The 26,595-nt window shown below is 43.5% G+C and overlaps 1 protein-coding gene across 8 annotated transcripts in view; it reads left to right on the top strand.

Annotated features, from left to right (window-relative positions):
* pax7a (paired box 7a) overlaps positions 1-26,595 on the top strand; it is a 69,606-nt gene that overhangs the window by 26,380 nt on the left and 16,631 nt on the right. For 4 of the 8 annotated variants that reach the window (XM_046310874.1, XM_046310878.1, XM_046310871.1 and 1 more), the window contains exons 5-7: positions 2,909-3,108; positions 15,911-16,076; positions 16,597-16,790. In XM_046310874.1, coding sequence (XP_046166830.1) covers positions 2,909-3,108; positions 15,911-16,076; positions 16,597-16,790 — 560 coding nt within the window. The remainder of the gene's footprint in view (positions 1-2,908; positions 3,109-15,910; positions 16,077-16,596; positions 16,791-26,595) is intronic. The other 4 variants (XM_046310875.1, XM_046310880.1, XM_046310872.1 and 1 more) reach the window with 1 other exon arrangement.

Consider the following 26,595-nt stretch of genomic DNA (forward strand, 5'->3'; position numbering starts at 1 on the left):
TTCTGTTTAAGCAAAGCTGTATTTTTAAATCAGTATTGAGTAGGCCCTCAGAGGGCCCTGATGGAGGATACATGGCTGTCTAATCATGCCCACTGGATGTTTGCTACATAATTAGTCTCTAATTGCTATTATAACTGATGAGGCGAGGCACGAGTGCTTTATCAATATCCCCAGAACCTTCCAATGGAATTACAGCCGAGCATTATACCCAGGTCTAATCAGGATGTACCGTATTGTTTTAAAGCAGCGAGAAGTGTTAGAGAGCTGACCTGGATGCCCACAGGGATTGAGTTTATTCCAAGGTAGTAAGCTAATCATCCACCGTTTTGTCCTTTATCAACATTGACAGATTTGTAAACCAAGAAGAAGACATGTGTTATTCAAATTCAAAAGCTTTGTTGTCTTGGAAACAGATAATAAGTGTTTATTCTTCCATAATTTAGGCTGAGAGGCACCGCATCCATAAATATCTAACAACCATTTAAATAAAAAGATTTGTATTCTGTGTAATCCATCCAGTGTCATAATATATGTGTATGTAGATAGTGTTGTCTGCTGAAGGGTTTCGTAGGGTGGCCAAAAGTGCAGTTACAGTAAGATGCGTTAACCATGCAGCCATGCAACTCTGAGAGCAACCATATGTTTGACAGAAATTCTGTTTCTGTCACAACCCATTTTGGTACATGTGGGGGCCCCAGTGTTGTTGATGAAACTTGGCATCCCGTTCGGCAGAATGCTCTGGATAGAGATGAGGTTTGCTTCTCACATCCCTGTTTCCCAAACTCATTACTGAAAGGGCTGTTGACCTTCACCCAGAGCGTGCTGCCTGCTGCTTGTAGTTCGTGCACACAAACAGACGTACGTGTTGGCTGTGTGTGCCATGACACATATGTCACTGTAACCAGGGCTCAGTGACAGGTGGCAGTACATACTCATTAGTCTTGTTTGCCATGCAGTTTGTTTGTACATCCTGCAAAATGCTTAGATCGGAATATAGGGGGATGATTTTGTATTGGAATTTTGGACATAGCGGCTAGACGATATGCCACACTTGCACTTCTTAACCCTCTCACATAGATAAACAAAGGATGAGAAATATGAGCAAAAGAAAATAACTCAAGCCGAATTCTATGTCGTCGTTGAGCAGCCCTCCCCTCTGTCCCCCTGTTCCCCCCTCGCCCCCCTCGTCCCCCCCATAGGACACAGAGGTGACTTTGGAAAGTGATCTATGGACCGCTGTGCCAGTCTCAAGTGTTGTCATGGCTAGTTAGCTGCAAATCGCTCTGCACATCCTCATGAAAACCAACAAAGGGATATGCCATATATGTACATATTCAACTTTGTATGTTCAAGGGTATTCTCTGCAATAGTGGTAGCTAGTGTTGGAGAATCAATCTTTCTTAAAAGGGGTAAGACAAAATAATTGATTTTAATGAATGCGGCCTCATGTCCTGCGGCCGCATGTAATCCGCAGAGAATCGTTGAGCGTGAGCTCAGGGCGACAAAAAGACGTTCTCAGAAGACTCATCGAGTGGCCTGTAATGATAGTCTCCATATAATCCCATAATTCCTTGTTTAATTAAACTCCAGAGCCGGCCTTGAGACCCAGACAGATTTGGTTGCTCTTTTATTCTCACAGTTGTTATTTTGAGGCTATTTGACTTCCGTTTGTCCATGTGGTATGTTGAAACATTCTAGAGGGCATTGTTAAACTGAGTTTAGTTGTGCCCATAGCTATTGCAGGGGATTCACCTGGACTAACTTTCAGAAGACCGTTATGGTTGTCATTATATGGGTAGAAAGGGTTTCTGTAAAGGACAATGAGCTCTCAACAAACGCTCTACTTCTATATCTCTCATGTTTTGGTCTCTACCCTTCACTCCTTCTGGACTGTCTGATGAAATCCAACAAGGCCTGGAGCAACACTGGCTAGTCACACTGGCTTGTCAATGTCTCATTGAGCACATTTGTGAAAATATGAATTTTATAACAGGAAATGAAAAGGGCCATGTAGTTTGAATAGACATGCAGAGGAGGTGAAAATGATGCAATTTCCTCAATTCAGTTATAATGGTAATGCGCTGTGGTAATACATATTCACTGTCAGAAACATTCCTCTTGGCCTGGATTGGATGTCTTTGTGCAGTATCTATATTCCTCAAGCAAAAATGCAGGAGATTAGTTGAATGCCTAAAAGTATTGTAAGATATATTGTAATTCATTTATTGACAGCAGCATCATGGAAATACAGAATATGGGACTGAATGGTTCTGGCGCGATATTGTTGTTATGTTCTGTATATTCTGGCTGTGCTGTTGTTTGAGCAGCAGTGTGCCCTGGGCCATTGTGAGAGAATAGTGTGGTGAGGAACCGCAAGGTGGCCTGGGTAGATTAACCCTTCCACCCAGCACCCCCTCCTCCCCCCTACTGCCTGCAGCCCTCTGCAGCCCTCTGGGGCCTCTCCCTCTCTCTCTCAGGCAGGATTGGGTATCAGGCCTCTTATATTCTGTATAAATATCCACAGATTAAGATAATATTTGCTCTGTTGTGCTCAGAGAGAGGGAAAGCTGTCATTTGAATCCTCTTTGTAGCCTCTCCCCCTCAATAATATGATTCTAGCAAACGACATAGCCTCTGGAGTGGTTCTGCCCCCAAACTACAGAACGTGGCTTGTATGGACCATTTCAGGCTTTCACCCATACTTTTTACTGCCTTTTCAATGACATTGGTTAATCAACTATGTGACTCATTTCTGTCTGATCAGAGGCGTGTGGGTAACAGACAACCGAAGAGATGAATAACTAATAAAATGGACTTCCTTTTCATTGTTGCTAATTTCCACTGTATTATTCAAGTGTAATCCTAATATTAACTGAGCTGGCCTCTCCCTCCCTCCCCATTGGCCCAGGTAATCGTACAGACGAGGGTTCAGACGTGGAGTCGGAGCCGGACCTTCCCTTGAAGAGGAAGCAGCGTCGCAGCCGCACCACCTTCACAGCCGAGCAGCTTGAGGAGCTGGAGAAGGCCTTTGAGAGGACACACTACCCAGACATCTACACCAGGGAAGAGCTGGCCCAGAGGACCAAGCTCACTGAGGCCCGCGTACAGGTTAGTTAGACACACAAACAATCAACACATACACTGTCATGGCTGCTGAGAATTATCCAGGTGTTTATGACGCTGATGTAAAACACTGTTTTCCTGTACTTTGACACATTAGTTATAATATCCTGGTATAGTTTTACATCTAACCAAATCTGAGTTAATGGAGTTTACAGAGTTATTTTAGATACGTTTGGACTTAATGCTTTACATGTAATGTTTTTCAGGAATTTTTTTCAGGAACAGTTTATCAGTAGGCTATGTTCCCTATTAGCTCATCAAATGTAAGACAAACTACTTGTATCGGGGAAAGTTTATTTGGCATCCTTAATGCAATATGCTTCCAGCTGACTATAATGTGGTTTGGATAGATATGTTCCCCCCCCCCAAAAAAAAATCCAATTCATCCCACTTCACTGAAATCGAAGCCATCCATTTGCCATGACATCACTTTGGAGTAAAAAATGCTGCCAATGTATTTGCATAAATACATTTGAATGCATCCATGTCATGCCCAATTGGACCTTATTTTATATTCTTATTTTTCCATTTATCCTCTTCTTGGTCTCCTGCCGCCGTTTGTCACACATGGCGATGATATATTTATTCATCCCAGTGCAGTTATTTTTTCCCCCATATTTCTACCCCCCACCTCACCTCTGTGAGTTCACTGCTATCTGTGAGTTCTCATCTGTTCTAAGAAGGCCTTGACAGGGGATTCTACATTTTTTTCACACCCAAGACTCTACTCCAGAACCTGCCTGACAGCTTGTGTACCATTTGGTTTTATGTAACACTGAAGGAAAATACAGTAGAGTTATAGCGGCAGCTGTTCTGGAGGGAGAAGAGAAAGAGAGAGGGAAAAGAGGAAGAGAGAGAGAAAGAAGAAATAAAGAGAGAGAGACAGAGAGAGAAGAAATGCATTCCTTATGGATTTCTCATTTCGGCCTTTGGCCAGGATCTCTCTCCTATCACTTTCAAGCATGCCTCTGCTTGTAAACCCCTGTGCATATCACATAGGGTCTCTCATCCTCTCCAGGGACCCCATTCCCTGACAACAACATTAATCAATCAGACGTTAGTAAAAAAGGGCCGGGGCAACCCTCTCCTCTTACCACAGCCCCTCGCTCACTCCCCCCTAAACCTCCCAAACTCTGAACCACCCCGCGCGCTAACTGTTCCTCACACTCCAGACATGCGGTTAGGGGTAACTGATTCCACACATGTCTTTGTCTGTCTAGCAAATCCTCCAAACAGAAAGGTGTATGCCAAAATGGTTGATTCAGCACTCAGGATGATGCTGAGAGATTTATTTAATGTGTATTCTCTTGCGATATATTACGTTTTAGAATGTTTCAAATATACTTATGAGGCAAACTTGGAAAGGGAAGTGGGAAGGTCTTTCAGTTATTATTTGATGAATCTCTTTTTCTGACTATTACAGTGTAATGGCGGTGTCATGAAATACATCTGGAAAATACATGCACGTCTCATAGATTCTGAGTAATGACAGACGGGTTCAAATGCTTTCTATTTACAATGCTGTCCATTTGGTTCAATTAGTGTAAATGTAGCATCAATATTAGACCTTGTAGAGTGGAGCTGAATTCTTTGTGAAGCTCATTATGATTGTAGAAGAAAAGATCCAGAAAACCTGTCTCTGATTGGTTGAGCAGGCAGAGTGTCATGTGGGCTAGAGAGCACAGTGTCCTCTGTCTTGTCCATGTTCCAGGCACTTCACAGCCCTATTTGTAGGTCAATTACATTTTAATTTCAGAGAGAATCTCTTCAAGCATTTGCCTCTGGAGTATTTATGGAAACTGATGGTAATTTGAAGTCTAAACGCAAAGAAAAAATACATGGTTGAAAACTGAAAAGAAACTCCTGCAAGATAATAGAGCTTAATTATGTCATGTGAAAACCTGAGGTATTTGAGACAAGGATATAATTTTTTAATGCAGTTTTCCTCATAATCTAATTCTAAAACGCTTTTTAAGTCTCCTAAGGTCAACTCAAACTTAATTTTCTGAGAAGGTCACCCCAAGAAACTGACTCTGGAAGTAAATAATGGACATCAGTCTTCAATGTTGCTCAGTGGTTTGGCAAGTGAGTTGGGAGGAGGATTTAGGATGGACTATGGAGCCCATTGTATAATTGTTTCTTTTTCAAGAGTCGTGTGTTTTTTTCATTGGCTTTGCCAAAGTACTGCCCCATTGCATCTGCACGTCAGGGACTTCCCCTGCTCCTCGTCAGCCTGCTGAAGTACTCAGACACGTCCTAATTGGCCACACTGACCACTGCAGACATGATGATATAACAAAAACGGTAAAGCCTCTTCTCTAAAACTGCTCCCAATTGAATCAATACATTGAAAAAGACATGAGGCCAAAGGCTGGATTTCGATGTGTGAACTTGACAGTTTTAGTGTCCATGCGTTTTGAAGATGTCAGCCAGCTGGGGTTTCACATAGGTGCCCAAATGGCCAATCTCTGGGCTGGACAGAAGGACCTTTGGCCCGAGAGCCGACCTGCTCCAGCACAGCTGCAATGACACATCTTCCAGATGTCAGTGAGTGAGGAGGCGAAGAGGGCAGTAGGGGTGAGTCAGAAACCCAAAGCAGAGGGTCGGTGTTGTAGGATCTTAAAGATCCATCTCTTCTTCAGTAGGATTTGTGGTTGCGGTTACGGCTCACCCTGTTGGTTGTTATTGTAATAATCTGTTAACCCGTGTTTGTGGTTTACACTGCAGGGACACATAGTCAAATTGCTATTGGCGTGAGGGTATATGGGCCCACTCCAAGATGAGAGTTATTATGTGGAATGGTGCTCAAGAGGCCTCCTGGTTTAACGAGAAGTGACAAGTGTTTGGTTTACTGGTGACTCCACAGCCCAAACTCACTGCCCTATAAACTCAGCTAACCCAAAACCCCTCCTCTCCTCACCCCTGCCTGCCATCTTGAATCACACTATCTCATCCATCTTCATCAGGCCCACCACCCCCTAAAACCCAGCTCCCAGCAGCCCCCCCTGGAACCGCTACTGTTTTATCACCCCAACTGACAAATTAGGGGATCTGATCCACATCTTACAGCCATTAGTTCCAGGCTACCTGTCCCTATAAAGCTAGCTAGCTGTCTCCTGATCTGAGCACCCCACTCTCTGTGCTGCCCATTCTGCATCTGAAAAAAAAAACACTCATTCCAAACTGGACCAAGAGTCCTTCCACAGACTATTAAGAACAGAAAAGAGCATCACTTGTGTCTATTCTTCAGAGGTATGGGCCAGGTAGATGGGGGGGGTTCTGTTGAGCGAGGGAGGGCAGAGGCTGTAAATGCTGTAAATCAGTGTAAATCCTCTCCTCCTCACACTTGAAATGAATTACATTCTCTTCTATTTAGGCTGAGGTTTCCACCTCTGCTGAGGAGGCTCATCTGAGCGGCGCTTAGCAAATCTGACACATAGATCCCCTTTCATTCCCAATAAACATTCTAGATGTAGCTATTATAGTTAGAGGAATCTAATAAGGTATAAGCGTATCCTTTTATGCAGCGTAGAAATCAATTTGGCAAGACGTTTTCCTCTCTAACTGGAGAGTGTGCTCAGCGTCCGATGCCAACCACAAAACAGAGAGAAGAGGATCCTGCTTTGTTTGTCTCTGTGGTGCCCTCTCTCTGATCTCTGAGGCCTCTGTGGACACACTGAAAAAAGGAGAGATCCCAGCGCTTCCTTATAGTCCCACAGGAAATATTATTGACACTTTATTATATATATATATATATATATATATAAATGCTATATATGCAAAAGTATGTGGACACCCTTTCAAATTTGTGGATTTGGCTATTTCAGCCACACCCATTGCTGACAGGTGTATAAAATCGAGCACAAAGTCATGCAATCTCCATAGACAAACATTGGCAGTAGATCGGGCTTACTGAAGAGCTCAGTGACTTTCAATGTGACAGTGTCATAGGATGCCACATTTCCAACAAGTCAGTTTGTCAAATTTCTGCCCTATTAGAGCTGCCCTGGTCAACTTCTATGAGCAACTTCGGCTCTTCTGTGAAGTGGTAGGCCACGCAAGCTCACAGAATGGGACCGCCGAGTGCTGAAACGTGTAGCACATAAAAATCGTCTGTGGTCGGTTGCAACACTCACTACCGAGTTCCAAACTGCCTCTGGTAACTTCAGCACAATAACTGTTCATTAGGGGCTTCATGAAATGGGTTTTCATGGCAGAACAGCCACACACAAACCTAAGATCACCATGTGCAATGCCAAGCGTCGGCTGGAGTGGTGTAAAACTCGCCGCCATTGGACTCTGGAGCTGTAGAAACATTCTCTGGAGTCCGATGGACAAATCTGGGTTAGGCAGATGCCAGGACAATGCTATCTGCCCCAATGCATAGTGAAAATAAGGTCCATAGTTTGGTGGAGGAATAATAATGGTCTGGGGCTGTTTTTCATGATTCGGACTAGGCCCCTTAGTTCCAGTGAAGGGACATCTTAATGCTACAGCACACAATGACATTCTAGACAATTCTGTGCTTCCAACTTTGTGGCAACAGTTTGGGGAAGACCCTTTCCCGTTTCAGCATGACAGTGCCCCCATGCACAAAGCGAGGTCAATACAGAAATGGTTTGTAGAGATCGGTGTGGAAGAACTTGACTGGCCTGCAGAGGGCCCTGACCTCAACCCCATCAAACACCTTTGCGATGAATTGGAATGCTGACAGGGAGCCAGACCTAATCGCCCAACATTAGTGCCCAATCTCACTACTGCTCTTGTTGCTTAATGAAAGCAAGTCCCCGCAGCAATGTTCCAACATCTAGTGGAAAGTCTTTCCAGAAGAGTGGAGGCTTTTATAGCAGCAAAGGAGGGACCAACTCCATATTAATGCCCATGAATTTAGAATGAGATGTTCAACAAGCAGGTGTCCACATACTTTTATATATAAATATATAACTCAGGCAGACAGGCATAGAGGCATTCAGTTACTGTTCAATTGAACATTAGAATGGGCCAAACTGGTGACCTAAGCGACTTTGAGCGTGGTATGATCGTCGGTGCCTGGAGCGCCCGTTCCAGTATCTCAGAAACGTCCGGCCTGCTGGGCTTTTCATGCACAACAATGTCTAGGGTTTACTGAGAATGGCGTGACAAGCAAAAAACATCCAGTCAGCTGCAGTTCTGTGGGCAAAAACAGCTCGTTGATGAGAGGTCGAAGGAGAATGGCAAGAATCGTGCAAGCTAACAGGCGGGCCACAAACAGACAAATAACGGTGCAGTATAACAGTAGTGTGCAGAACGGCATCTCAGAATGCACAACTCATTGGTTTTTGTCACAGATGGGCTATTGCAGCAGATGACCACACCGGGTTCCACTCCTGTCAGCTAAAACCAAGAAGAAGCACTGGACAATTGAGGAGTAGAAAAACATTGCCTAGTCCGACGAATGACGGTTCCTGTTGCGTCATGCTGATGGCAGAGTGAGGATTTGGCGTAAGCAGCAGAGTCCATGGCCCTATCCTGCCTGCAGTTCAGGGAGACGGTGGTGGTGTAATGGTGTGGGGAATGTTTTCCTGGCACACGTTAGGTCCCTTGATACCAATTGATCAACGTTTGAACACCACACCTTGTAGAATCCATGCCCTGAAGAATTCAGGCTGTTCTGGAGGCAAAGGAGGGTCCGACTCGGTATTAGATGGCTGTACCTAATACTAACTGGCCACTGAGTGTATATTCCTTTAATTTAGTTTCGGATAAACATAATGACACTATAGAGATGTGAAATAGAGATTTACTAGGTTGTTGTCCTTCTAGGTGATTACCAATGGCAGGAGAGAACGGCATAGTAGGATTCACTAGTAACAATGGCAGAGCCCACCCAATCCAACAGTCATCCATGTTCCCACCAGTCTGGTTTTATGTCGGTTCCATAAAGGAATAAATAGGGGTTATGTAGATTGTGGAGGAGAAATTGTTGCAATACATCTGTGTGAATGTTCTAACAGTTTCTTATTATTAGAAATGAAATGACTTTCCTTCAGTCCCTCTGTATTCCTGATACTTATCGAGCTAATCCCACTCTCCTCTCAAATTCTCACTCCCAGCTACTCTAATTAGCATAGTGCCAGTCTGGCAGGCAGTGAGGCAGGCAGGCATAGAGAGAAACAGCAAGAGCTAGTGAGGGTGGGTAGTACGTGGTATAAAACCGATGAGGATTTCTATGTTGTTTCGCCTCTTTGCACTACTGTGTTCGTTGTCTGTTTGTGGAGTGCGCCATTGAAAAGACATGAGAAGGATGTTCGTCCTTGTTTTTGTGGCGCATTGTTCACTTTGTAGAAGGTGCACATGTGGCACCGTTGGCTTTAGAAACATATCATTCTGACAATAACTCCCTTTCAAAAACGCTCTTCACGATTGTCTTAAATTAAATGAAGACGATTAGATTCTATTTGAGACAAAGGACATTTTAGGAAGGGTTTGAATGCAATGTAATGTCATGCATTGCAGTGTTGTGTTATCAAGGATCAGTGATTACCGAATCAGATCCTCAGCTCTATAGATTCCATTGTGTTATGTTTATTATTGAGTGAGGCCAAGAGAAACGGTGGAATACAGACCCAGGCAAATGCCACTCTCTCAGAGAAGAGATTATATTAAAGGATATGTATATGCCACATCAAAGCTATATCAAAGCAACTGTTGTTAACACCTATCTCTCCCCACCTTCACTTCACTAGACCCGGGGACATGTTTCCAGGACCTTCAACTTGCCTGACATTCGTTCCAACCTTCATGTCCCCCAACCCCCGCTACAGTCCCTGCCACCCCCTCCATGTCTGTGCTCAGCTCAGCTCAGTAGCTCAACCACTTTAAAGCGGGTCTCTTTTTGTCTCCCAGGCTCCAGTAAGCTCTAGTCCTAGGAGATGTGGTGGTTCCCCAGGTTTTCTACCCTCCCCCACCCTCCAACTTCCTCCAGTATCTTGCAGGGATTCACACATAGAGTCCATGTTAGTCCCAGTATAGAGGAAGCCAGGCAACCAGCAAACCTCTTACACTGACAAAACAAAACAGGACTGACATGGATGCTGTAGATGCAGACTTTGAGGTACATATGGAGGGAGACATGGAGGAGGGATGAAGCTCTCTCTCTCTGTAGTGTAGAGGAATTAAACCGGATTGGGGAGAGCAGAGGAGAATCTGTCATCCAAGGTGACTTTGTGATCGGGTTCCAGAGTACAGCTTCAAATCCTCCTCAGCTGCAGGCTGTGTGTGTGTGTGTGTGTGTGTGTGTGTGTGTGTGTGTGTGTGTGTGTGTGTGTGTGTGTGTGTGTGTGTGTGTGTGTGTGTGTGTGTGTGTGTGTGTGTGTGTGTGTGTGTGTGTGTGTGTGTGTGTGTGTGTGTGTGTGTGTGTGTGTGTGTGTGTGTGTGTGTGTGTGTGTGTGTGTGTGTCTGACGCACGCCTGCCTAACAGACCTGGATTGAAATACATGTATATTATGGCATTTGTTTTTTAATACTTAAGGACAGTTCTAAATTCACTGGGGGAGGGTGGTCCAAAATAGGGGAGGGTTGTCAAACTTAATATTTTGCTTTGTGGAATTTCATGTGGTTTTTATTGGACACATGGGAGGGTAGTGCATTTTTTCCCTGGTTTACATTCACTCATCTGCTTGTATTTTCCCTATAAACAATGGCCTGACTTACTTTTGATATTACCTTAATAAAGTTTTTTTTTAATTTCTGAAGATTTGTTATGGTGTGGCTATTATTAGGTTTGAACTACTGCAAGGCAGTCCGCCCCAGCACTCCAAATGACTCCCATAATCTAACAATATAATGCTTATCTTTATACAAAATATTTAGATAGAAAATTGCCTGGAAGGCTAGCATTCCGGAGTCGCCTCTTCACTGTTGACATTGAGACTGGTGTTTTGCGGGTACTATTTAATGAAGCTGCCAGTTGAGGACTTGTGAGGTGTCTGTTTCTCAAACTAGACACTCTAATGTACTTGTCCTCTTGCTCAGTTGTGCACCGGGGCTGTTCACTCCTCTTTCTATTCTGGTTAGAGCCAGTTTGCGCTGTTCTATGAAGGCAGTAGTAAACAGCGTTGTACGAGATCTTCAGTTTCTTGGCAATTTCTCACATGGAATAGCCTTCATTTCTCAGAACAAATATAGACTGACGAGTTTCAGAAGAAAGGTCTTTGTTTCTGGCCATTTTGAGCCTGTAATCGAATCCACAAATGCTTATGCTCCAGATACTCAACTAGTCTAAAGAAGGTCAGTTTTATTGCTTATTTAATCAGGACAACAGTTTTCAGCTGTGCTAACATAATTGCAAAAGGGTTTTCTAATGATCAATTAGCCTTTTAAAATGATACATTTGGATTAGCTAACACAGTGTGCCATTGGAACACAGGAATGATGGTTACTGATAATGGGCCACTGTACGCCTATGTAGATGTTCCATAAAAAATCTGCTGTTTCCAGCTACAATAGTCACTTACAACATTAACAATGTCTACACTGTATTTCTGATCAATTTTGTGTTATTTTAATGGACAACAAATGTGCTTTTCTTTCAAAAACAAGGACATTTCTAAGTGACCCCAAAGTTTTGAACGGTAGTGTGTATTAAAATATTCATATCATACAGTGGACACCTAAGCCTATAGGCCTATGCTTGCAATTCCCTGATACATTTAGTTCCCGGCTCTCCTACAGCTGAACTGTGAGGTGGACAATTATTGTAGCATAAAAAACAAAAAACAAAATTTGCTATAGTTTTGCATATGCTACACACCGACAACACAAGGAATAGTGTTTTTGTCATTTGTTATAGCTGTTATTAAGGACATGTAAATGTGTCTCATTTGGCCAACATCCCTCGTTTTTAATGGCGCTGCCTGCCCCAGGTTGGATCTGAATGCATATGGATGTTCCTTAAATTTCTCAAATATACTGGACATTAAAATCTTCCCTGTCATGTGGTCTAGCGCCAAATCCTCCTAAAGGAAACTCTGATATGGCATATTGTTTACATGATATTCACATGAAAATCTGTCGCCATTTGGATGGAAACCTAACTATAGACACCCTAAAGACTCTGGCAAGTGCGCTAGTCCAGCGTCACTTTGATTATGCCTGCACACCATGGTTTACCAGCAGCCCCAAACATCTAAAGTATACGCTACCAGCTAAACAAGCTTGTAAGAATTGTACTTAAACTCTCCCCTCATACTCATCTGGAGGTTGAGCATGTTTTCGTATCTGTATCTATGTAATTGTATTTATGTAAAAAATAGGGGCCACAATGGAAATAAGTCCCCGACTTTATTGTACAATCTTTGAGTATATATGTATTTTTTAAACTGACAAATAAGTCAATCAATCCAAACTGTGCAGCAGCCAACAACACCAACCAGTTTAATGACATTCAGAGATTGTCAAGCCAAGCCTTTGATACTGGAGAAGCCTACAAGGTGGATGTATTTTCTGTTTGTCTAGATTGACATACTCAATTTATTGTGGTGTTGAAAACACAAACCATGATATTGAAGGGCCTGAAGTTGTATGCTTTGTTTATTGGTTGTGTGGTGCTTTGGCACAGAAACCTGTTGGAGGGGAATTCTTTGCCTATATTTGAAATAATGATCAATATAGCATCAAAATGTTGAGAATCTGATTCCCCCCAGGCTCATCATTGTCTGCAGCCGGCTCTGATCGTAATGTATTGAAACAGGCAGGGAGAGTGAGCTTGTCTGTTGTGGTCGGCAAACACTCAACCTTCTGGCCGTAGCCATGTGTGGCATCGACTGTGCCACAAAAGCATGCTGAAGTGGCAAAGTCCATATCCACGATTAGAAACACAGGGTCGCTACAGTTATTGTAATTTTTGGTCATAAACATTATTTTGAGTTCATTCAATGGGGGGAGGGTGTATATTTTTCAGTACAAGGGGAGGGTCATGTGAATTTGTATTTAAAAAAAATATGACACCTATTGGAAGTATTTTCAAATAATTTTCTTTAAATAGTCTACTACTTGAGTATTTTCAAATACCTGGGGTAAATGCATGGGAGTATATTTGAGTCAGTGTATTTGAGTATTTTCAAATACATTCCAATATATAACGACTTGTCTGTTCAAATGAAAAATATTTAAATGCTTACTTCCAAATGTCTTTGAAAGTAATTAGAAATAGCCTAAGTAGAATTTGGACCCAGGTCTTGTGTGTGTGTTTATCTCAGAGTCTTCTGCTGTAAACCCATGGCTGCTGAAGTAAAACATTCCATCTCCTCTGAAGCAGCACTGACGCATGACCCCCTCTCGCCCAACAATACGGTATTGACCTGGGCACATTGGGCCCAATGTTTGCCAGCTTTAACTCGATAGGGCTGCAGCCTTTGGCATTTTAGTTGACTTGAGTAGATCGGCGTCGCGGCGGGCTCGTTCAAAGCCTCAGAGTAAATTCACTTAGACAGATGCTCTTCACAGGCTCCCCTCTCATTAAGGTAGAAGGGTGGCTATGGAGACAACAGGGCAGGGGAGGGAGATGTTGAGACATCTCCATACACCACTCTTAACTACATCCTATTATGTATTTATATACTGACATGAGGATGAGAGGGACATTCTATCAGGAAATTGTGTGAATTATGTATCTGAGGACTTCATAAGACAAGAGTTTGGTAATGTGTTTTGGTGAGAGAGCAAAATGGAAAAAGAGAGAACAAAACAGAGTATTAGAAAGAGAAAAGTGAAGTGAAGGAAAAAGACAAGAGGAAGTGGCAAAGGCATTTCTGTGTGTTTTGTGTATGTCATGATGGAACACCTCCTGCCTGTGGCTAGGCTGACATAAAAAATAAGGACATTTAAAGAGGGGTGGGGTGAGCTTCAGAGGTTGGAGGTGAGGGTGGCACTGCAGGGCCAGGTGATTGGGCGTCTCTGGAAGGAAGGGGTGTGTCCCCATGCCCATCCCGGGAAGCAGGCAGCTGTTTGTCTAGCCCCAGCGGGAAATCAGCAGCTCCAGCTCAGAACCAGTACCACGCTCCACTACATCCCAATAGCAGTCATATCAGTGGGGGCAGCAGGGTAGCCCTGAGCCCTCGCAGTGCTTTATTTGGTCTGGAAGAGTTTGTTTGTTGAATGGGAAGTGTGAGGAAATGATCTGCTTCCAGAAGAGGCTCCCTGTTGGTTGGGGTTAGAAGTTGAGAGGCTTGATTCATGCGAGTACTTGTACAGTGGGGTATTTTGACATCTCAGTCACTTTTTTATCACACGGGGCGCTCTTGATGAAATTGAAACTAGATGCAGACATGATTAAGGCCTAAGAGATACAGTGCGTTGTATAACGCACAATTCAAACCGAGATCTCTCTTTTTGTGATTGAGAGATCTCTGCGTATGTGAGTTTATGTGTAGCATATGTTTGTGTTCAGGAGAAGGAGAGGCCCCAATAGCAGTGAGTGTGTCCCTGTGTTACTCCCTTGAAAGTTAGGCTCTTTAAGAGCTGTTTAAAAGGGACGCCCCCTCTTTGTGCCCAGTGTTCTGCCTGGCGTATGGAAGCCCTTTTGTCCAATCCTTTCATCTGGCTTCACAATAGGCCAGGCCGTTTGAAACACAACAGCAGATGAACTGCACTGACAGTGTATTAAACTCTGATGAATTGCCAGTGCGAGGCATAGATCAGTGTCCTTCAACCTTTAGCACATACTGGGCCCAGGCCCTGTCTTGGTTAAATGGAACAGGTTGCTGGCTGTATGGCTGCTCTTTTCAAAGGGCCTGATTATATTCATGTTTTGTTGAAGCAGAAGCCTTTTTAAAATGTGTAAATCACTGCAGTTTAAAAGGAGCCTCTTTAGTCTCTCCCATTCAGGGAGTTGACATTGTGAATTCGTGGTTGAAAGTTGATAATGGTGTTGGACATTTTGTGTGCATTTCGGGTACAATTCTACATTTGATTTAGATATCTTAAGAAGACTAAGAACTACAGGATGAGCTATTTACATGCTAGACTCTACAAAGGAATATTCATTTATGTTTTGTGTCGATTACAAATAAACTGCTAAATCCATCCACCTTTTATAATATAATTGAAATAATTGACTTGGTATATATTTGCAATTGCATGTATCTGAGAGAGAGAGAGAGAGAGAGAGAGAGAGAGGGAGGGAGGGAGGGAGAGAGAGAGAGAGAGAGAGAGAGAGAGAGAGAGAGAGAGAGAGAGAGAAGGAGGGAGGGAGGGAGAGAAAGAGAGTAAGAGTGTGTGTACTGTTGTAGTGGCATTCTTTATGGCCTCCCTCCAAATGTCTAATAGGTTCACAAACATACTTGAGATGTCTGATGCTGCTGCTTGTGGCCCCTACCTCTGACCCCTTAATGACTTCTTCCATCTGAAGAGGGCTTAGGGCAGCCTGTTGACACAGATCACAGCTTCAGCCACTTAAGAAGAAAAACAGGGACAGACCACTGAGCCTCCATGCCGGCTCTGGCTCCGGCTCCCACAGGGACTAGCTAGCTTCTCCACCACAACCACCACCACTTCTCACACAGGCAGATGAATCACAGCTGGCAGGACCACACAGTAAATTCATTTGGAGCATTCCGAGAATCATATATTCTAGTATGCACAACCTAGGGTTTGCTGAGAGAGAGTGCTTAGCTCTTACAGATGGTTTATCATAGAGAAGCAAACCTGAGGGGAAGTACCTCTCTCTCTCTCTCTTTCTCTCTCTCTCTGGCTCTCTTGCTCTGCAGTTTGTCCTCTCCATCGTCCTCATCTGTGTTTTTCCCTCCAGGTGTGGTTCAGCAACAGAAGGGCCAGATGGCGCAAGCAGGCAGGAGCCAATCAGCTGGCTGCCTTCAACCACCTGTTACCTGGAGGCTTCCCGCCCACGGGGATGCCCAGTCTACCTACCTACCAGCTACCTGAGTCCTCGTACCCCGGCACTACACTGTCACAGGGTAAGACACGTACACACACATTCGCACACACTCACACACAAGCCTCCACATGTGCTTATCCCTGAGGCTATGCTTCAGGTTCAAATGTTTGTTTATATGGTTGTGTTTTCATCTGATCTAGGTAGCACTTGAGCCATCATATAGCAGTTATATGTAACGTATAGGATCCATACAGGCAGTCGTTAAGTCTTTGTTACATGATGACAGGGAAACAGCCTAAGTTTTTATCGGAGTTTGCTACCAATTACAAGAGCAGAATATTTCTAATCGACATAAAGCACATGAAAAAGACACAAGCCACTAAAACATGACAATTTCAGAAGGTCTTTTTTTGAGCAATTATCTAATGCAACATTTGTATCTCTTTTAGTGGTTAGTTTTGGGGCATAAGTCTCTAAAGGCTGGGGTGTGTAAATCATTTTTCAGGATTGTGAACAAGGCTGAACTTTATGTGTGCAGTGTATTTGGTTGTGGTTCTCTTGTCTCACATCCTCACTCAGTGTTGTTGTTATTGGTTCAGATGGCAGCAGTACGTTGCATCGGCCCCAGCCCCTGCCTCCGTCCTCAATGCACCAGGGAGGACTCTCTGACGGCAGCTCCGCCTACGGCCTCTCGTCCAATCGCCACAGCTTCTCCAGCTACTCAGACAGCTTCATGAGCCAATCAGCGGCCAGCAATCACATGAACCCGGTCAGCAACGGCCTCTCCCCACAGGTCAGTTCAAGGCCAAGGGCACGTCTCCCTATTTCTTCCGTCTCACCTCTTTTGATGAATGAATGATCGAATGACATTTTCTTTGTCTATAAAATCGCCTGTTGGCAACCCATCTCTTACAGGATTAATTGACACATAAACAAACATTACAATGATTCACAGTGATAATTCACATTGATAATTCTTCCGGTGTTCTGTGCAGTGTGAAAATAATGGGTGAAACAAATCCATACATTTGAGTAGATAAGGTTATCCAAGCAGTAACAATAATTGATGTGTACCATAAGCCATGGCCGTGGGAAGATGTTTTGGGTTGGGGGTGCTGAGCAGTATTTATCTCCGCTAATACAGGACTAATACAGGACCAGTTCACTCATTTTGTGGTATATTGTTATTTAAATATTTTTTTTTCACTCATTGTATTTCTTTATTTTTATCAGGGGGCATTGCAGCACCCTCAGCACCCTCATTTCCCGAGGCCTTGCCGTAAGCTACATAAAGTTAAATTTTTACAAAAAAAAATCTGATATAGACATGGTATTACCATCTGACCATTTAAATGATTCAATGACCCAAGATTTAAATGATGTATATAATTGCAATTTGCTGAACCAGAAGCAACTAATAAGTAATAATGTATGTCGATCCATGGTCTTTTCTTCTAGCTTCTAAAGCGCTGGGTTTTCATTGGCTCTTGTAAATTGCTATAATGTTAAAACAATTGGATTAACATCAACAAATTAAAATTATTCTTGATAGAAGCACATCTGCTCCAAAACAGCAGTTTCCACTTTCCTGGGACACCAAAATCTTACTCAGAACATGAGAAACACATGTGAATAAAAGAATTAGCTAAAGCTTAGAAATGTAGGCGCTAAATCTTCTACAAGTAATTGTTTGGAGTTGGTAGATCTTAGTACTAAGTTATTCCATTCATCTTGTACCACTGTTCTTCAGCTCCCAGCCTGTACTGTGTCTATCTGTAGCTACAGAGCTACTGTAGGCTTGTAGAGGAGGGGCTGTGAATATGTGGGTGGTTGTGTAGGGCTACTCTGCTGCCCTCCATGGCCTCCTAACCCTCACAGTCATGCTGCTTCTCCTTCTCTCCTCTCCTCTCCTCTCTGCTCGGCCCTCCACACACAGTGAAAATACTGTGGAGCATTAGGCAGAGTAATTAGATGCGCTGCTGTCCTAATTGGGGTTTGAATCAATAGGAGGCATTAGATTCCCCTCTAACCGAGCAATCCTCCTCTGTCATATAAAATGCAATTGCTTTGCCTGTGTGTGTGTGTGTGTGTGTGTGTGTGTGTGTGTGTGTGTGTGTGTGTGTGTGTGTGTGTGTGTGTGTGTGTGTGTGTGTGTGCGTGTGCGTGTGCGTGTGCGTGTGCGTGTGCGTGTGCGTGTGCGTGTGCGTGTGCGTGTGCGTGTGTGTGTGTGTGCGTGTGTGTGTGTGCGTCTGTGTCTGTGTGTTTGGTTTTTTCACTCAGAAGTCCTCACAAAGATAGTGAAACAAGGAACATTTGTGGGGACATTTCGCCAGTCCCCACAAGGAAAAAGGCAATTTCAGGGTTAGGGGTTAGGTTTAGAATTAGGGTTAGGGGTTAGGGGTTAGGGTTAGGGTTAGGTTTAGAATTAGGGTTAGGGTTAGGGGTTAGGGGTTAGGGGTTAGGGGTTAGGGGTTAGGGTTAGGGTTAGGTTTAGAATTAGGGTTAGGGTTAGGGGTTAGGGTTAGGGTAAGGAGTTAGGTTAGCGTTTAGCGGTTAAGGTTAGGGTTACGGTTTAGGGTTAGGGTTAGGGTTAGGGTTAGGGTTAGGGTTTAGGGTTAGGGCTAGGGTTAGGGTTAGGGTTAGGGTTAGGGTTAGGGTTAGGGTTAGGGTTAGGGTTAGGGTTAGGGTTAGGGTAAGGAGTTAGGTTAGCGTTTAGCGGTTAAGGTTAGGGTTACGGTTTAGGGTTAGGGTTAGGGTTAGGGTTAGGGTTAGGGTTAGGGTTAGGGTAAGGAGTTAGGTTAGCGTTTAGCGGTTAAGGTTAGGGTTACGGTTTAGGGTTAGGGTTAGGGCTAGGGCTAGGGTTAGGGTTAGGGTTAGGGTTAGGGTTAGGGTTAGGGTTAGGGTTAGGGGCTAGGGCTAGGGTTAGGGTTAGGGTTAGGGTTAGGGTTAGGGTTAGGGTTAGGGTTAGGGTTTAGGGTTAGGGTTAGGGTTAGGGTTAGGGTTAGGGTTAGGGTTAGGGTTAGGGCTAGGGTTAGGGTAAGGAGTTAGGTTAGCGTTTAGCGGTTAAGGTTAGGGTTAGGGTTAGGGTTAGGGTTAGGGTTAGGGTTAGGGTTTAGGGTTAGGGTTAGGGTTAGGGTTAGGGTTAGGGTTAGGGTTAGGGCTAGGGTTAGGGTTAGGGTTAGTGGGTTGGGTTAGGGTTAGGGTTAGGGTTAGGGTTAGGGTTAGGGTTAGGGTTAGGGTTAGGGTTAGGGTTAGTGGTTAGTAAAAATGATTTTTAATGGGAATCAATTGTTTTGTCCCTAAAAGGATAGTAAAACAAACATGTGTTTGGTGTGTTTCTGAAAAGCTGGGGATTCCATGTTATCCTCTTTGGGCACCTCCACTAATAAGCATTTAAAACACCACTCTATGGAAGGGGTTGAGCCTTATGTAGCACAGAATTGGAAACATTTGTAGTGATGCAAATCGTGTCTGAGAAGTGAGTTATACACAATTACCCATCAATACTGGCCAGTCTTGCCCACCCTCGCCAACAAGATGTGGTTAACAAGCAGAAAATAAGATTGAAATGGTGTGTAAAGAGTTGAAAATGAATTTCAATGCTGCATTTGTCCACAATTACCCCCTCGTTCAGACGTGTTTTATTAGGATTTTTTTCTTCGTCAAATATTTCTCAAAGCAGATTGGAAACATTCTTGGTATTACCCCTCTTTCTTCAGAGAATAAATAATTAAGGATTTTGGTGACAAAACAGAGATTTCCTCTCCTGCTGGAGCGTCGGAGGATAACATGGAGGCTCACAGCGTGTTTGATTGTTAATCATGGCACAGGGGCTTTAAGTGCTAATGCTCTCACTGCAGACCTGCAGAAAACACCAGGAACATGGAATGCTTTTTCCATTAATGGCTCTCCAGTACTTAATACGGGCTGACGATACAGCAGCTCTCTCCCTTTCTTCCTAGGCATTCCACTATGTGTTTGGATAATACATGTTTCCTGTTTAGCACTGGGGATTAGGACCTTGGATAATCGTAGAAACAGGATTTTCAATATTCAATTAGTCTATAAAGTGGGTCTGAATTTTTCAAAATATTGAACCAGAAGAAAATATATTTTTTGTAGTTAATTTTTAGCTAAATGTGAGTTATTGTATGGTATTAGTTGTTATATATGTGGTAAAGTAAATAGTATGTAGCAGTGATGTTTATAACAGGAAAACATGTGGCTTTTCTATCACTCTTTCACTGTGGGGAGATGGATGTTCTCTGACAGAGGAATCAGAGTTCACACTCCCTCAATGTCCTGCTGATGTAGTAAGTGCACACACACACACACACACACACACACACACACACACACACACACACACACACACACACACACACACACACACACACACACACACACACACACACACACACACACACACACACACACACACACACACACACACACACACACACACACACACACACACACACACACACACACACACACACACACACACACACACACACAACTCAGCCTGTCTAACTCTATCTATCTGTAGTTTAACAGATGTTGTGTCCAGTTCATTCAGGCAACTCATCTGGAATGTTAGAGATTTGTTGTTGACATAGATTTAGTTTGACGTAGATTGAGACTGTGATTTTTTATTAGGTTGTTTATATACTGTATGTTTTCACTATCCTGTCTTCCTCTCCTCTATGTAATGGAAAAACTATACAAATAGACTCTCCATCGTGATGGAAATGAGAATTTTATATTGTGGTTTTTCAGACAGCATCTGTCCGGAGGTGATATGCCTGTGTGTTGGTATGTGTGAGCTATTTTCTCTAGTGTCTGGTATTGATGGGCTACCCTTTACTGGTAAAGATTGACAAAAATTCTGTGATTCCCAGTAAATGGGCTGCGGTGGCCAACTGCCAAGTTTATAATGGAATCCTGCTGCGTTCAGCATTGCCGACAGGTCCTCACACCCATCCCAATCCCATAACCTTTCCCGACAGCGCACATTTTCCCATTACGGCCGCTGGAAAAGCCATCCGCACCGGCACTGGGGTTGTTGTCGTGTGGGATATAAATTTGGTTGGTTTGCGAGAGAGAGGCGCAAGCTATGTCAGGGGTGGGGAGGTGGGTTAAGCTGTGCTTGGCTGGGCTAGAGGTATGAGCACAGAGATGTTGTATTGGTCCTGTTTCATCTAGTGTCACAGCAGGTGTTGGATAGAGGAAAGGCCAGGAGTATGAGGTGGAGGCAGGGAGCAGAAATATCAGCAGTTGCTGAAAGCATTATTATTGCTTTTTTGTTGGAGAAATATTTCTGTGTGTCAATCAACTCGCACTCTTTTGGTTTGAAGACCTGATAGGATTTCTTTCACAACAGATATTTCCCAAACTAATTTCTGAAACATTGTATTTTTGAAGTCTAAATGACCCTAAATACCCACAATAGCTAGGTTTCCATCCAATTGGTGAATATTCTTAAATCATTTATATCTAAAAATCAGCATTTTCCCACCCTGAGATGTTTCCCTCAAATGAAATAGTTGCAGATGAGAAACTGTTCGTGATGACAAAGTGCACATATAATAACTTTGCTTTTAAATTCCCATGGATCTAATAGAAAATGCAAGTTAAATGGGTTTCCATCGCATTTTCCACTCACAATTTTTTTTTGCGTTATATAGCAAGTGTGTCTACTCTTGTATTGGCACGTGCTCTCTAGCCAACAGCTCTATCTGCACACTGTTGGCTAGAGAGCACCTGATCAGATTATTATTATGGAAAAAGGGGCAAGATTATTTTTATTTGTCATCTACATTACTTGCATAAAACAGTTGGATGGAAACTTCGATAGTGACATATAAACAACTAGTTGTTTCAAGATAAATATATAAATCTGTGCTTTTGTCTCCGTAACCAAGTTTTCCATGCTGTGACGAAAGCTTCTGTTGCGATTCCTTTCACAGTGCCTTAAATAACAGTAATTGGGCAAATAGTTAAGGCATGCGATTGAAGAACTCATTACCAACAATTTAGCTCGACACATGTCCTTCTCTCTGCTCTCCATTCCTTAAAAACGAAATTACTTAGAGCACAATAAATACAATTGTACATTTGTCCTCATAAAATGTAGCCTTGTGTTTGTTCTAATTATTCCAGGTTCGAACAGTCGATCTGGTACACATTTTAAGCACAGGTAGTTGCATTGTATTTACAGAGCCTGCTGTACCTGGTTATGGCATGGTGAAACACAGGTAGTTGCATTGTATTTACAGAGCCCGCTGTACCTGGTTATGGCATGGTGAAACACAGGTAGTTGCATTGTATTTACAGAGCCTGCTGTACCTGGTTATGGCATGGTGAAACACAGGTAGTTGCATTGTATTTACAGAGCCTGCTGTACCTGGTTATGGCATGGTGAAACACAGGTAGTTGCATTGTATTTACAGAGCCTGCTGTACCTGGTTATGGCATGATGAAACAAAGGTAGTTGCATTGTATTTACAGAGCCTGCTGTACCTGGTTATGGCATGGTGAAACACAGGTAGTTGCATTGTATTTACAGAGCCTGCTGTACCTGGTTATGGCATGGTGAAACACAGGTAGTTGCATTGTATTTACAGAGCCTGCTGTACCTGGTTATGGCATGGTGAAACACAGGTAGTTGCATTGTATTTACAGAGCCTGCTGTACCTGGTTATGGCATGGTGAAACACAGGTAGTTGCATTGTATTTACAGAGCCTGCTGTACCTGGTTATGGCATGGTGAAACACAGGTAGTTGCATTGTATTTACAGAGCCTGCTGTACCTGGTTATGGCATGGTGAAACACAGGTAGTTGCATTGTATTTACAGAGCCTGCTGTACCTGGTTATGGCATGGTGAAACACAGGTAGTTGCATTGTATTTACAGAGCCTGCTGTACCTGGTTATGGCATGGTGAAACACAGGTAGTTGCATTGTATTTACAGAGCCTGCTGTACCTGGTTATGGCATGGTGAAACACAGGTAGTTGCATTGTATTTACAGAGCCTGCTGTACCTGGTTATGGCATGGTGAAACACAGGTAGTTGCATTGTATTTACAGAGCCTGCTGTACCTGGTTATGGCATGGTGAAACAGCAGCACTGTAAAAGGAAACATATCCAAAGCTGAGGTGGTCTACATCCTCCCCAGAAACAATGTCAGGTCATATACAACTCTATGGCCACTATCTTCAAATAAGCCTTTGAAGCCCTAGTTATTCTTGGGAGATGTGTTCTTTGGCAACCGTTTTGGCTGAATTCCTCTTTGTTGCATGACAGGGACACCTGCTGGGAGAGGGGAGAAAACAACTGCTGGGAGAGAAGAGAAAACAACTGCTGCTCATGAGGCTCCAGCAGTACCAACAGCTAGAGTTCGAGTTTGTGTTCAAACCCTACAAGGGAAGAAGCCCTCTGTAATGAAATACAAACATTGCAACGTTTTTAGACAAATCCCAGGGATATTGAAGTTGAGGATAACACACAGAGGGACACGATGCATCGTCTCAGAGTGAAATAACATACATCCATGTAGGGGAAAACTGCTACAAGTCAGTCTATCAACCACACTCAGGTGTACTGGGCTGTTGATCATAGCACATCTTAAAACCACATTTCTGTACCTCCAACAATTATGACTGTGAATAAATGATGAATTGACATATTGGACCTTTTTGATTAAACCTGGAATGGATCAAACAGGTCCACACACAAGAGAACTGATAGGGAAAAATAAAACTATTAAACATGACATAAAATTCAAGGCTTCTATGTGTTAGGAAGGAGTCTGAGCAATAGCTTGAAAAAAATAACCTACAGTACCAGTCAAAAGTTTGTACACACCTACTCATTCCAGGGTTTTTCTTTATTTTCACTATTTTCTACATTGTAGAATAATAGTGAAGACATCAAAACTATGAAACAACACATATGGAATCATGTAGTAACCAAAAAAGTGTTAAACAAGTTAAACAAATCTAAATATTTTTTATATTTTAGATTATTCAAAGTAGCCACCTTTTGCCTTGATGACAGCTTTGCACACTCTTGGCATTCTCTCAACCAGCTTCACCTGGAATGCTTATCCAACAGTCTTCAAGGAGTTCCCACATATGCTGAGCACTTGTTGGCTGCTTTCCCTTCATTCTGCGGTCTAACTCACCCCAAACCATCTCAATTGGGTTGAGGTTGGGTGAATGTGGGGCCTGGTCATATGATGCAGCACTCCATCGCTCTCCTTTTTGGTCAAATAGCCCTTACACAGCCTGGAGGTGTGTTGGGTCAATGTCCTGTTGAAAAACAAATAATAGTCCCACTAAGTGCAAACCAGATGGGATGGCATATCGTTGCCAAATGCTGTTAAGTGTGCCTTGAATTCTAAATAAATCACTGACAGTGTCACCAGCAAAGCACCCCCACACTATCACACCTCCTCCGCCCTGCTTCACGGTGGGAACGACACATGTGGAGATCCTTCGTTCACCTACTCTGTCTCACAAAGACACAGCGGTAGGATCCACACATGCGGAGATCCTTCGTTCACCTACTCTGTCTCACAAAGACACAGCGGTAGGAACCACACATGTGGAGATCCTTCGTTCACCTACTCTGTCTCACAAAGACACAGCGGTAGGAACCACACATGTGGAGATCCTTCGTTCACCTACTCTGTCTCACAAAGACACAGCGGTAGGAACCACACATGTGGAGATCCTTCGTTCACCTACTCTGTCTCACAAAGACACAGCGGTAGGAACCACACATGTGGAGATCCTTCGTTCACCTACTCTGTCTCACAAAGACACAGCGGTAGGAACCACACATGTGGAGATCCTTCGTTCACCTACTCTGTCTCACAAAGACACAGCGGTAGGAACCACACATGTGGAGATCCTTCGTTCACCTACTCTGTCTCACAAAGACACAGCGGTAGGAACCACACATGTGGAGATCCTTCGTTCACCTACTCTGTCTCACAAAGACACAGCGGTGGGAACCACACATGTGGAGATCCTTCGTTCACCTACTCTGTCTCACAAAGACACAGCGGTAGGAACCAAATATCCCAAATTTGGACTCAGGTGATGTTGAGATGTGTCTGTTACTTGAACTCTGTGAAGCATTTATTTGAGATGCAATTTCTGAGGCTGGTAACTCTAATGAACTTATCCTCTGCAGCAGAAGTAACTCTGGGCCTTCCTTTCCTGTTGTGGTCCTCATGAGAGCCAGTTTCATCATAGCACTTGATGATTTTTGCTACTGCGCTTGAAGAAACTTCCAAAGTTCTTTACATTTTCCGGAATGAGTTACCTTCATGTCTTAAAGTAATGATGGACTGTCATTTCTCTTTGCTTATTTGAGCTGTTTTTGCCATAATATGGACTTGGTCTTTTACCAAATAGGGATATCTTCTGTATACAACCCCTACCTTGTCACAACACAACTGATTTGCTCAAACACATTAAGAAGGAAGGAAATTCCACAAATAAACTTTTAAAAAGGCACACCTGTTAATAGAAATGTATTCCAGGCGACTACCTCATGAAGCTGGATGAGAGAATTCCAAGAGTGTGCAAAGCTGTCATCAAGGCAAAGGATGGCTACCTTGAATAATCTCAAATATAAAATGTATTTAGATTTGTTTAAACCCTTTTTGGTTATTACATTATAGCATATATGTTATTTCATAGTTTTGATGTCTTCACTATTATTCTACAATGTAGAAAATAGAAAATAAGAAAAACCTTGGAATGAGTAGGTCTGTCCAAACTTTTGACTGGTGCTGGATGTTGGATAATAAATCATGGTAGTAAGTTAACTCTCCATCTTTCTCTGTCCTGGAAATGATGTGTGTTTTGGAGTGAGAGGGACCATGGATGCCATGTGTGAGGAGAGCCTGTGGTGCTGTGGAAGTGGGCTGGGCCTACACGCACGCACCCACCCACCCACGCACACACACACACACACACACACACACACACACACACACACACACACACACACACACACACACACACACACACACACACACACACACACACACACACACACACACACACACACACACACACACACACACACACACACACACACACACACACACACACACACACACACACACACACACACACACACACACACACACACACACAGTGGATCAGAGACAGGCAGAGCTGCTCTCACCCTAGCCTCCCTTTGATCCGTGTCCCCAGGCCTGCCTGGCTACCCGCGCTGCTCTGCACCGCACCACGCACGCTGACACCATGCTATGCTCGCCTCGCTAGCGACTCCCCACAACTGTCTGACATAGATAAGCCAGGGGAGACTCCGAGCTGCCGCTGCCACTCTTCTCCTCCATTAGTGAGCACACTGACGCTTCTTTAAGAAACGGGATGAATTCCATTTCAGACGACAACACTAGTCGTTGCCAAAAAGAGGGAAAGGGAAAATATAGGAACAATCTAGAGGCTCTGGCTCCATTTCTCCCCCATCTCTGACTTCTAACAACACATCCTGCACCTGAATACCAATGAGAGAGGGAGATTCATGTAGTCCCCCACATTATTAAAAGTT

The sequence above is a fragment of the Oncorhynchus gorbuscha genome, linkage group LG18 (genome assembly GCF_021184085.1).
Source record: "Oncorhynchus gorbuscha isolate QuinsamMale2020 ecotype Even-year linkage group LG18, OgorEven_v1.0, whole genome shotgun sequence".
Classification (NCBI taxonomy): domain Eukaryota; kingdom Metazoa; phylum Chordata; class Actinopteri; order Salmoniformes; family Salmonidae; genus Oncorhynchus; species Oncorhynchus gorbuscha.